The sequence below is a fragment of the Leopardus geoffroyi genome, chromosome A2 (genome assembly GCF_018350155.1).
Source record: "Leopardus geoffroyi isolate Oge1 chromosome A2, O.geoffroyi_Oge1_pat1.0, whole genome shotgun sequence".
NCBI lineage: Eukaryota > Metazoa > Chordata > Mammalia > Carnivora > Felidae > Leopardus > Leopardus geoffroyi.
This window is the reverse complement of record NC_059331.1, coordinates 1,589,914-1,600,233: the sequence shown is the minus strand read 5'-3', so window position 1 is coordinate 1,600,233 and position 10,320 is coordinate 1,589,914. Positions and strand designations below refer to the sequence as shown.

Below are 10,320 nucleotides of genomic sequence, written 5' to 3'. Positions count from 1 at the left end.
GGGTCCCCGAGCTTCAGCGGCCGGGCTGCGCCTTCGGTCACGCGACACGCCCGACGCTCTGTGCACATGAGCCGCGGGATCCGCAGGACGAGCCGGGGACGTTTTCTGCCGGCGCAGAAGGTGACTCCTATCCGCGCATGCGCAAAGATGGAAGCACAGCTTTGTGGGGGTCGTAGTCCGACAAGCCCGGACTCCATTTCCCGTGGTGCCCTGGGGGGGGGGGCAACTTCCGGCGCGGGTACGGGTCGGCGCACGCGGTCTCGGTTCGGTTGACTTTGCGGAGCCATGGAGGGTGGCTTCGGCTCGGACTTCGGGAGCTCCGGCGGCGGCAAACTGGACCCGGGGCTCATCATGGAGCAGGTGAAGGTGCAGATCGCCGTGGCTAACGCGCAGGAGCTGCTGCAGGTCCGGGGTCGGGCCGGGGCGGGCGCCGAGGGCAGTGGGGTCCACCGGGCGCGGGTGTCGCGGCTGAGTTCGCGTTGTCCCCACAGAGGATGACGGACAAGTGCTTCCGGAAGTGCATCGGGAAGCCGGGGGGCTCCCTGGACAATTCGGAGCAGGTGAGGCGCGTGGGGCCGCGTGGAGGCAAGTACGCGTGCGCGGATCAACGGGCGTCGCGGTGGGACGAGTGCGCGTGCGCGGCCCGCTGCCTGGGGTGGGGCGCAGGTCCGGCCGCTGCTGAGCCGAGCCGCGCCCCCTTCCCGCCCGCAGAAGTGTATCGCCATGTGCATGGACCGCTACATGGACGCCTGGAACACCGTGTCCCGCGCCTACAACTCGCGGCTACAGCGGGAGCGAGCCAACATGTGACCCCCCCCCCCCCCCGCGCCGCGTCCGGCCCCGCGGGCTCCCGGCAGGCCCCCACCCCAACCCCCTTTTCCGTTTCCATAAAGGCCCTTTGTGAAGCGGGGGCCCGCCTGTGCATCCTGCCTGCCCGTGGTTCCTGAGGACGAGACCGGTGCCGCCACACTGGGGTCGTCGCTCCCTCGGGTCGTGGGGGGCCCTGGGACTTCCCAGATTGCAGGCGGCGCGGCCCCTGCGGGGTCCAGGCTCACCGTGCACCTGGGGCGGAGAATCCGCCCTGGGACCTGGGGGCATAGTCAGGCCCCACCTGGCTGTGGCCACCTGAAGGTGGGGGCCAATAAGGGAGGTGCGGAGAGCACCCGATCGGTGTTCCCTGGAGGGGGTCTCTGCGGGAGGTGGCCCGGCGTGTTCCCGGGTCCCCTGACCGGCCTGCGCCTCTTTACCCTCTGTGCCCCTGGTTTCCAATGACCATGACCGGGAGCCGGTTGCTCACGCGAAAGGCAGCTTGGAGAGGAAGCTTGGCCAGACCCCCCTCCCCAGCTCCGGCGCCAAAGACGGAGGGTAGTCCTGCCCCGGGGAGGCCGTGCTGCCCCTTTCCCGCACCTCCCATATCTGGGCCCCGGGTGAGCAGCAGCCGAACGGTCCCTGCTGTGATACGGAGGTGCTGAGCCAGCAGGCTAGGGACAAGGGGCTGTTTATTGGATCCAAATAAGCAGCAAACGTGCACCCGGTTACCCGCAGCCCCCTAGCCCCCCGCCCGCCCACCACCTAGACTCTCCTCCTCGGACAGAGGGGCCAGCCGGTTCCTGGCGCCGTCACCTCTCGTCCCCGGGGTGTGCAGCCACGTGCTGGCGGTCACTCCTGGATGTTCTGCCCGATCCAGCCTCTGACGGCAGCCACCCGAGTATAGACCCCTGGGAAGTGGGGCCGCCCGCAGCCGTACCCCCAGCTGGTGACCCCAGTTAGCACCCACCGGCCAGAGGGCTCCCTGCAGGCCAGGGGTCCCCCGGCGTCGCCCTGAGGGAAGGAGAGGAAAGGCCTTAAGAGCAGGCCACTACCTCCCCCATAGCAGCCCTTGGGCCCGGGTCCTTTTCCTCGTGAGCTTATTTTCTGGGAAAGGGGTTCTAGGTTAGGATGACCCGTTCGTGCAGACATTCATAGACACTCGGTATTTCCCCCGGGCTGAATGGGGGCCTCACGCGGCAGTCACTGCCCAGCCCACGTCCCCATCCCGCCGGTGCCGGGCCGGGGAGGGGGGCGGGGGATGCCGAGGCGCCGAAACCGGCTCATAATGGATGCCCAATAAACGGTGGTCGAGTGAAAATTCCTCCAGGGTCAGAAAAGGTGCCCTGCTTGGTGGGCTTGAGAGGGCGGCGCCGGAGGGTCTCGCAGCGGTGACGACTTCGCCCCGCCACGCCCCCCTTGCCCTCTGCGTGTGGGACCTGGGTCCCGAGAAGCGCCCGCTTCCGCTGCAGAGTGCGCTCACCGAACAGCTGTCCACGCCGCCCTGCGGGAAGCCGGCGCACAGCATGCGACTGCTGATCTGCACCGGGTAGAAGCGGCGGCACGTCTGCTCGCTGAGGAGGCGCACGGCCGCCTTCTGCAGCTGCCGCGCCATCGAGCCTGCGGGAGAAACGGGAGCCGTGGGCCGAGGCCCCTCTCGCCGCGGCGGGGGGAGGGGGGGCAGCCGAGCCTACCTCCCTCGCGCACCGAGCCCCAGCCGGTGATGACGCAGCGCGCGCCGTCGGGGGGCCGCGGCGTGGGCTCGGGCAGGCAGATGGGCCGCACCAGGCGGCCGCGGCGCACGGGCCCCGCCAGCTCGAGCAGCGCCACGTCGTAGTCGAGCGTGTAGAGGTTGTAGAAGGGGTGTTTGTAGATGCGCGCCACCCGCTCCAGCTGCCCCTCGGCGCCGCTCAGGAACGGCGTGCCCAGGAAGGCCGCCCACTGCTTGGGGTCCCCGTAGCTGCGGGGCGCGCGGGGACAGGCGTCGGCCCGAATCCCCGCGCCCCGGGCGCGCGCCCCCCCCCCCATCTGGAAATGGGGCTGTTGTCGCTTCCCCCTAGGATGGCGGGGAGGGTGCGGGGGTCCCGTGCCTGGAGTGAGTGCTACTGCGCACGGAGGTGACACCACAAGCGTATCCGTTCCCGTCAAGTATTAGGGCTCTGGCCTTGGGGGGCGCGCTGCGCGTTTCCCTGGAGGACAGGGCCCCTAGCCTGGTCCACCCTACGAGCGCCCTACCGGGAAGGGGACTCACCACTGGGTGGCCTTTGGGTCTGGTGCCAAGTGCCAGTGGGGCGGGCCAAGGTGGGAGTGTTCCATCGTTCCCCAGAGCCTTCCGCCCCCCCCCCCCCCCCCCCCCCGCCGCCGCAGACCTGGCCCCCTGGTGCCGGGAGAGGCCATGGCCAGGGTTCGGGGTGGGGGGTGGGGGGCTGCGGGGCTGGACGTGACCGCGGTGCCGCACGCCAGGGGAGGGGCTGTATAGAGGAGGGACTGGTCTGGGGCGGTGGGTGCCAGTGGCTGGGGAGGGCATTTGGGGCCAAAGCGTGGACAGGCGACGCGGTGAGTTTTCAGACAAGGCGCTCCAGTGGAGCGCACAGGCCAGGGGTGTTGGGGCGGCCGGACTCACACATCGAAGCAGTGCGCCGCCGACAGCAGCCACCTCTCGGCCACCAGGACGGCCCCGCAGCGGTGCTCCCGGCGCCGCAGCCACAGGCTCACCTGCCACGGCCACTCCCCGCGGGCCGCGGCGCTGCCGCCCACGATCCTGGTCATCGCCGCCACCGGTGCCAGGCCACAGTCTGCGGGGGAGTCGGGTGACAGATCGGCGGGCGAGCGCATCTCCCCGCCTGCGGCGCGCAGGGTAGGAGGAGCCCACACTAGGTTGGGGGACCTGCCTCAGGAAACGTCCGCTGTCAGGAACACTGGGCCCGGTGGTTAGGCCTGCAAATGAGGCTTCTCTGAGCTTTTCTCAAATAGTATTTGAAACGCATTTTAGGTTTGCCTCCTTCGTGGCTGAGGGCCAGCCCAGCAACTCTGCTCACCTCCCTCTCCTCACCAGGCGTCTCCCACTGCCCTAGTAGCCAAGTTCCTTGCTGCCCCGGGGCCTTTGCACACCCTAGGCTGCTGCCCAATAGGCCCCTTCCCTGTCCCAACAGCTCCTGCACTGCCCTGGATGCCCTCTCTGGGCATCTCCCCTTACTGGGGTCCTGTGTGACTCAGTATCCTTCCCTTGACACTTCCTCCAGGCTGTGACATGTATCACTCCCCCTCCCCCAGCACAAGATGCCCTCTCAGAACACTACTGCAGACAGAACAAACTGGTGGTTGTAAGGGGTGCTGCAGGAACCCTTACCACCCATAGGGGCACTCAGGGACCCGCCCTATCATTCCCACAAGGAATTTCCCGCCTCCGGAACAGTCCTCCTTCCCCAGCCCGCCTTTCCTGCCCTTCAGCCTCCTGTCCCAACCTCAGCTGGAAGGGGAGAACGGAGAGATGGGGGCCACCTGTCCGGTTCCCTCTCAGCCCCATCCCCAGCACGCCAACACCATGGGGATCTTGCCCAAGACCGGGAGGCCTGGGGAATCTGATGGAAACAGCTCCTCTCCTGGAAGTGCCCCCCCATGCTGAACAACGCGAGAATGTGTGCCATTCCAGGGGGCTTCCTCACCTCCACTGGAGGCCAAGAACTTGGCTGTGACTATTAGAACAGTAAAAATCACCAGGGCGGGAGGCCAGACCCAGATAAAGCCGGCTACAGAGACAGTGTTTCTGCCAGGAACAAGCAGCGGCAGCTGTGAAGTATCCCTGAGCGTCCCTGCTGGAAGCTTCCCCGCACCCAGACCAGCAGAAACTGCCGTCAGGAACCAGTGAACAGAAGACCCCCTTTGGCCTGGGACCTTCGTCTCCTTTCCGGTCCAGGTGCATAACTTCTCAGCGGGTTCCGGACTGGATGCTCCGCATCCGTCTTAACTTTGTGTTGCCAGGGAAACAGGACCTGGGTCCCCCTGAAAGGGTCTAGACGACCCTTGCCCGGACCCCTGGCATGTGGCCGACTGGGCCCGCAGCCAACAGAGACTGCTTCTTTTCGATGCCATCCACCCCCTCTGTGCCCCCAGACCCTTCCTTGGTCTGGGAGCCGTGCGATGGTTCTGAAGGCTGCAGCGAGCCCCTAAACCTGGCTTTGTGGGCACAGGTCCGTGCCTGAGCGACCCAGGCTCATCGGGCCACGTGTGCACACGTCCATACGTGTGCGAGGGAAAGGGAAGAGAATAGGGAAGAGAAGGCGACACATCCTTAAAGATAGTGACCACGAGCGCTTTCCCCCAGCTCCTGTGTCCTGGGGTTAGACCAGACGCACACACCCCTGCCACCCCTGAACAGGACAGTGGGGATCCAGGGGGCCCAGGGAGGGACCCTGATGCAGGAGGGAAGCAGGGAAACCCCCCTGGGTCGCAGTCTCTATAGGGGAGTCGGTGAGGATGCTGGAGATGGGGACTTGGAACAGCCGGGAATTCTGGGAAACTCCCCAGGAGGAAGGAAAGTGGATGCAGCCAGCAGAGGCCCGCAGCCCCACGTGCTGAACCCCTGGGACTCCCAGAAGCGTGCTCGGTCCCTCCCTGCCGACCTGCTCCCCGCCTGAATGAAGCCAGACTCCGCCCCTCAGCATCTGGACAGGAGCACAACGTTCAGTTCATGTCCGCTGGGGGCAGGCGGGGGCGGTGTGCCCAGGGCCCTCCCCCAGCCCCCCACCCCGCCTCCACCCTAATTGGTAGGGCCCCTCCTCTGTGGCAGCACTTCCTCTCTGAGTTTTGTGACCTACCACTCGGTCCCTTGAAACTGACACGGTGGGGGGGGGGGGTGGCAGGGCAGGAGTGGGATGGTTGCTAAGACAGGGGTCTCCCCAGCACACCCCGCGCCCCACAGAAGCCAGGCCTTGTCCTGCCCTTGGTTCCCCACGACGCTGCAGCCAGTATGAAGCTGGCTGCTCTCGATGGCGTTTTACTCCGGACCTGCCAATATGCGTTCGTACCTTCTGATCACTGTTTAATAAAAAATGCTTTAGTCACGCACGAAGGATCTCAAAGGCACGTTCTCCGTCAGTATCTCTCTGGGCCCGTTCTGCCAAGATGGGCTGAGCCAATTTAGCCAGGGGCCCCTGAGCGGGGCCTGTGGGGTCAGCTGGGGCCTGCACAGTCCCCTTTTCACTCCTGCCTGCCAGGGACTGTGTGTGCGTCGCCAACGTCTCGTTCCCTGCCGCGCCGCATGGCATCGCACGGCGGGCTCGGCCCAGGGAGGCCCAGAGGAGGCTTTCAAGCATGGACGACGGGTGCCTGGACGTCCACGATGACCCTCCCGCCGGGCACTTCCCCACATGCCCTGGTGCCTCAGAAAAGTCTCCGTTTTGTAACAGGAGCGCACAGCGGCGCCTGGGTGGCCGTCAATTGAGCGTCCGCCTCTTGGTTTCAGCTCAAGTCGTGGTCTCAGGGTTGTGGGATCGAGCCCCACGTTGGGCTCATGTTGGGCACAGCACACAGCCTGCCTGGGATTCTCTCTCTGTCCCTCTCCTTTTGCCCCTCCCCCACCCTTGCACGCTCTCTCAAAATAAATAATAAATAAGCGTTAAAAAAATAAAGGAGTGCCCGGGTGGCTCAGTTGGTTGAGTGTCCAGCTTTGGCTCAGGTCATGATTTCATGGTTCATGAGTTCGAGCCCCGTGTCAGGCTCTGTGCTGACAGCTCAGAGCCTGGAGCCTGTTTCGGATTCTGTGTCTCCCTCTCTCTCTGCCCCGCTCTCTGTCTCAAAAATAAACAGTAAAAATTTTTTTTAATAAAAAATAGGGGCACCTGGGTGGCTCAGTAGGTTAAGCATCTGGCTTCAGCCAGGGTCATGGTCTCGTGGTTTGTGGGTTCAAGGCCGACATCAAGTTTTGCGCTGACAGTGCAAAGCCTGCTTGGGATTCTCTCTTCCTCTCTCTCTGCCCCTCCCCTACTTGGGCTCTCTCTCTCTAAGTGAATAAACAGACTTAAAAAAATTAAAAATAAATAAATAAGTAAATAAATAATAAATAACACAGGAGCAGACAGGGGCTTGGGGCTAAGGCACCTGCCACTAGACAACATACATCTGGCCAACCAGTGCCCGTGTCCCGGGCTCTCAGGACGGGGGGGGGGGGGGGGGGGGGTGCTGATCCAGTGTGACAGGTGTCCTTACAGGTGACGACATGAGGACACGCACAAGGGAGAGCACAATGTCTACACAGACTTCTGACCTCCAGCCTGGGTGAGAACAAGCATCTGTTGGTGAAGCCTGCCCCCACCCTCCGCGCACTGTGGCCCCTGTGACGTTAACAGCGTGAGCAGACCCACACGGGACGCCTGCCACCCGCACATCACTCCACTCGCCCCAGTACCTGGTGGCTGGAAGCCCACGGTGGTCCTCGGGGCGTCTGGGAGGGGTGTCTGTCCCCCAGCAGTGGCGCTTACGGTGGCTGCAGTCATGTTGGCGGGCTGGCTGGTCGCCCTGCTGGTGGCCGAGGGGGTGGCCGTGCTGGCCGGGACTCCCGGGACTGTGAAGGCAGCTGCCGTCCCAGAGGACTGCCTGGTGGCGGGGGTCCTCGCGGTGGGGAGGAGGCCGGAGGACATGGTGTCCAGGATCCAGCCCTTGAGCCTGGTGATTCGAGCGTACACGCCAGGTCTCCGGGCCTGAGCGCAGCCGACCCCCCAGCTCACAATCCCCGCCAGGTAAAACACACCGGGGGCCTCCTCGCAGGCCAGGGGTCCCCCGGAGTCGCCCTGAAAGGGAAGGAAGGAGAAGGTGAGCTACATCTGTTGTGGCCATCCTTTCACACGGTGTGCGAGACCACACGCCGTCCGCCCCCAGCACACGCGATGATGCAGATCACTTATTCCTCAGAGACTTGGGGGGGGGGGGTGGAGAGGGGAGGAAGTTAAAGCAAAAAAGTGAAGAGCTGGCTGTGGCCCTGCGGCGCCTTCTCTGCAGGGGGCACCGCCTGGCCCTCCAGCCTTCCCATGGGTGGCTGAGACCCATCAGTGGAGCAGGAGACACGGCACGGGGGCTCCGGAGACCTGGCTTCAGACCTTGCATTACCTTGATCAAGTCACTTCTCTCTGAACTTCAATTTTTCCTGCTTTTGTTCTTGAGATGTAAAAAAAAAAAAAAAAAAAAAAAAAAACGCAGAAAACCCAGTCTCTGCTCATTAGCCGCCAGCCTTTTTTCTATACATTTCAAAAAAATTTACACCAGTAACATACTGCTCTTCCTTTAAAAAGAAAAAAAAAAAAACAAAACTTTTTTTAAATTTATTTTTGAGAGAGGGAGAGAGAGCGGGAAAGGGGCAGAGGGAGAGACAGAATCCCCAGCAGGTTCCATGTAGTCTGCACAGAGCCGGCTGGACACGGGGCTCCAAGTCCTGGACTGTGAGATCATGACCCGAGCTGAAATCAAGAGTCAGAGGCTCAACGGACTGAGCCACCCAGGCGCCCCCATTTTGTTTTTTGTTTTAATTTTTTGCATGTTTGTTTATTTTTGAGAGAGAGAGAGAGAGAGACAGAGAGAGCATGAACGGGGGAGGGTCAGAGAGAGAGGGAGACACAGAATCCGAAGCAGGCTCCAGGCTCTGAGCTGTCAGCACAGAGCCTGACACAGAGCCCGAACCCACGAACCGTGAGATCATGACCTGAGCTGAAGTCGGACACTTAACCGACAGAGCCACCCAGGCACCCCTTGCTTTTCTTTAAAAACTCAGAATGTTACATTGGGGCGCCTGGGTGGCGCAGTTGGTTAAGCGTCCGACTTCAGCCAGGTCACAATCTCGCGGTCCGTGAGTTCAAGCCCCACGTCGGGCTCTGGGCTGATGGCTCAGAGCCTGGAGCCTGTTTCTGATTCTGTGTCTCCCTCTCTCTCTGACCCTCCCCCGTTCATGCTCTGTCTCTCTCTGTCCCAAAAATAAAATAAAACGTTGAAAAAAAAAAAATTAAAAAAAAACTCAGAATGTTACAATAGAGCTTAGGCCACACAGCAGACTGCTTTTCCCAAAGGTGGCAGGAGACGGTCTCCCTCATCCCACATGTGCTCTTTGAACGCGGAGATCTTGGCACTCCTCCCATTGGGAGGTGGGGGTCTGCTTCTCCACATGACCCTGGGCACAGCTCTGCGGCTGCCTTCGCCCCTAGACTTTGGGGACAGTGATGCCAGGTGACTTCCATCTTGCTGCCTTGAATTACCTGCTCTTGGGAGCCAGCCAGCACGTTTCGAGGTGGAAAGGAGCCCAGGCGGAGTCCACGTGGAGAGGCCACATGTAGGGTGTAGCTGAGACCCCAGCCAACAACCGGTATTGGATGTGCAAGTCGAAACCCCTTCAGAATCTCCTGGGACATCAGCCTTTGAGCCGTCCCACTGCAGGCCGCAGACGCCATGTGGAGCACACAAGCCAGCCCCACTGGGCCCCACCGGAATTTCCAACCCACAAAATCCATGATTGGAAGAAATGGCTGTTTCACACCACCAAGCTTTGGGGAGTTTTGTTACACAGCAGCGGGGACCGATACAGCCCTGCCCCTGGTCCCGGGGCCCCATTTCCCCAAAAGTGAACATATTAGGAGCTTGGTGGGTCCCACTATGCTTTTACATTTATTAGTAACTTTAGAAAATATGTAGTGCTGTCTTTAAAATGTACATAAGGGGCACCTGGGTGGCTCAGTCGGTTGGGCGTCCGACTTCAGCTCAGGTCATGATCTCACACTCTGTGGGTTCGAGCCCCGCGTCGGGCTCTGTGCTGACAGCTCAGACCCTGGAGCCTGCTTTGGGTTCTGTGTCTCCCTCTCTCTCTGCCCCTCCCCTGCTCATGCTCTCTCTCTGTCTCAAAAATAAAAACATTTAAAAAATAAATAAAAAATAAAATGTACATAAATATGTTACATGTAATATTTTACAACTTGCTTCATTCATTCAAGTCACAGCAGCCCTAGCAGACAGGGATTACTATGGCCCCGTTTTACAGACAAGAATCCGAGGCCCAGAGAGGTTGAGTAACGTGCCTGGAGTCACGGAGCTTGTGGGAAGAGGAGCCAGGATTTGAACCCACAAGTGCACTTCCCAGAAGCTGCCCTAGAGGTTCCCACTGCAAGTTACTTGCCACATTTCCCTCAACTGCGGCCTGTGAGTGTACATTTGTGTTGCAGCCGATATTTTCAACCTGGCGGACGTGAGCAATACCTCTGAGTGTCACCACTGAAGTCCACCCTTTGGGGCCCTGGCCCTCTCTGCTGGGACGAGCAGGCGGAATCCGTCCCTGCTGAGCTCTTACCAAAGTGCAGGTTCAGGAGCCCCATCGATGAGTCTCGTTCCAAGTCACTAAGCTTCGGGCTGGTTGTTGACACAGAAGTAGGAGCCAGCGCCACTTCCTATTTTGTTGTTCCCGGCGGTACACACATTCCTGATTCTTCTTTACCAGGATTACCCTGCCTGGTCAGGTACCATTACTTTGCTCTCCTGCGT

The 10,320-nt window shown here is 61.5% G+C and overlaps 2 protein-coding genes and 1 long non-coding RNA gene across 4 annotated transcripts in view; 2 read left to right on the top strand and 1 right to left on the bottom strand.

The window, feature by feature from the left end:
• The first annotated feature begins 134 nt into the window (after positions 1 to 134).
• On the top strand, positions 135 to 5,711 carry TIMM13 (translocase of inner mitochondrial membrane 13). Of its 2 annotated transcripts, none has more exons than XM_045491366.1 (3): positions 135 to 405; positions 492 to 560; positions 4,258 to 5,711. In XM_045491366.1, exons 1-3 carry the CDS (start codon positions 286 to 288, stop codon positions 4,390 to 4,392), a joined length of 324 nt encoding a protein of 107 aa, XP_045347322.1. In that variant the 5' UTR covers positions 135 to 285; the 3' UTR covers positions 4,393 to 5,711. The 2 variants fall into 2 exon arrangements, with proteins under 2 accessions (XP_045347322.1, XP_045347323.1); XM_045491367.1 differs by lacking the exon at positions 4,258 to 5,711 and adding an exon at positions 712 to 2,131 and having other exon boundaries at positions 194 to 405.
• Positions 1,483 to 10,320, bottom strand: part of TMPRSS9 (transmembrane serine protease 9) — a 51,094-nt gene continuing 42,256 nt past the window's right edge. The window contains exons 15-19 of the mRNA XM_045491364.1: positions 7,214 to 7,595; positions 3,431 to 3,602; positions 2,502 to 2,767; positions 2,291 to 2,427; positions 1,483 to 1,821 (exon numbers count right to left, since the gene is read on the bottom strand). Coding sequence (XP_045347320.1) covers positions 1,660 to 1,821; positions 2,291 to 2,427; positions 2,502 to 2,767; positions 3,431 to 3,602; positions 7,214 to 7,595 — 1,119 coding nt within the window. The 3' untranslated portion in view covers positions 1,483 to 1,659. The remainder of the gene's footprint in view (positions 1,822 to 2,290; positions 2,428 to 2,501; positions 2,768 to 3,430; positions 3,603 to 7,213; positions 7,596 to 10,320) is intronic.
• On the top strand, positions 7,037 to 8,028 carry LOC123605060. Its single transcript, XR_006715565.1, has 2 exons — positions 7,037 to 7,083; positions 7,804 to 8,028. It is a non-coding gene; the product is annotated as an uncharacterized LOC123605060 (long non-coding RNA).

What these genes read in the sequence shown, in the direction of transcription:
- TIMM13 (XM_045491366.1), top strand. Translation starts at nt 286, where the DNA reads ATGGAGGGTGGCTTCGGCTCGGACTTCGGGAGCTCCGGCGGCGGCAAA. An exon ending in ACGCGCAGGAGCTGCTGCAG is followed by an intron (nt 406 to 491) that starts GTCCGGGGTCGG and finishes TTGTCCCCACAG; the next exon opens with AGGATGACGGACAAGTGCTT. An exon ending in CCCTGGACAATTCGGAGCAG is followed by an intron (nt 561 to 4,257) that starts GTGAGGCGCGTG and finishes CCTGCCCTTCAG; the next exon opens with CCTCCTGTCCCAACCTCAGC.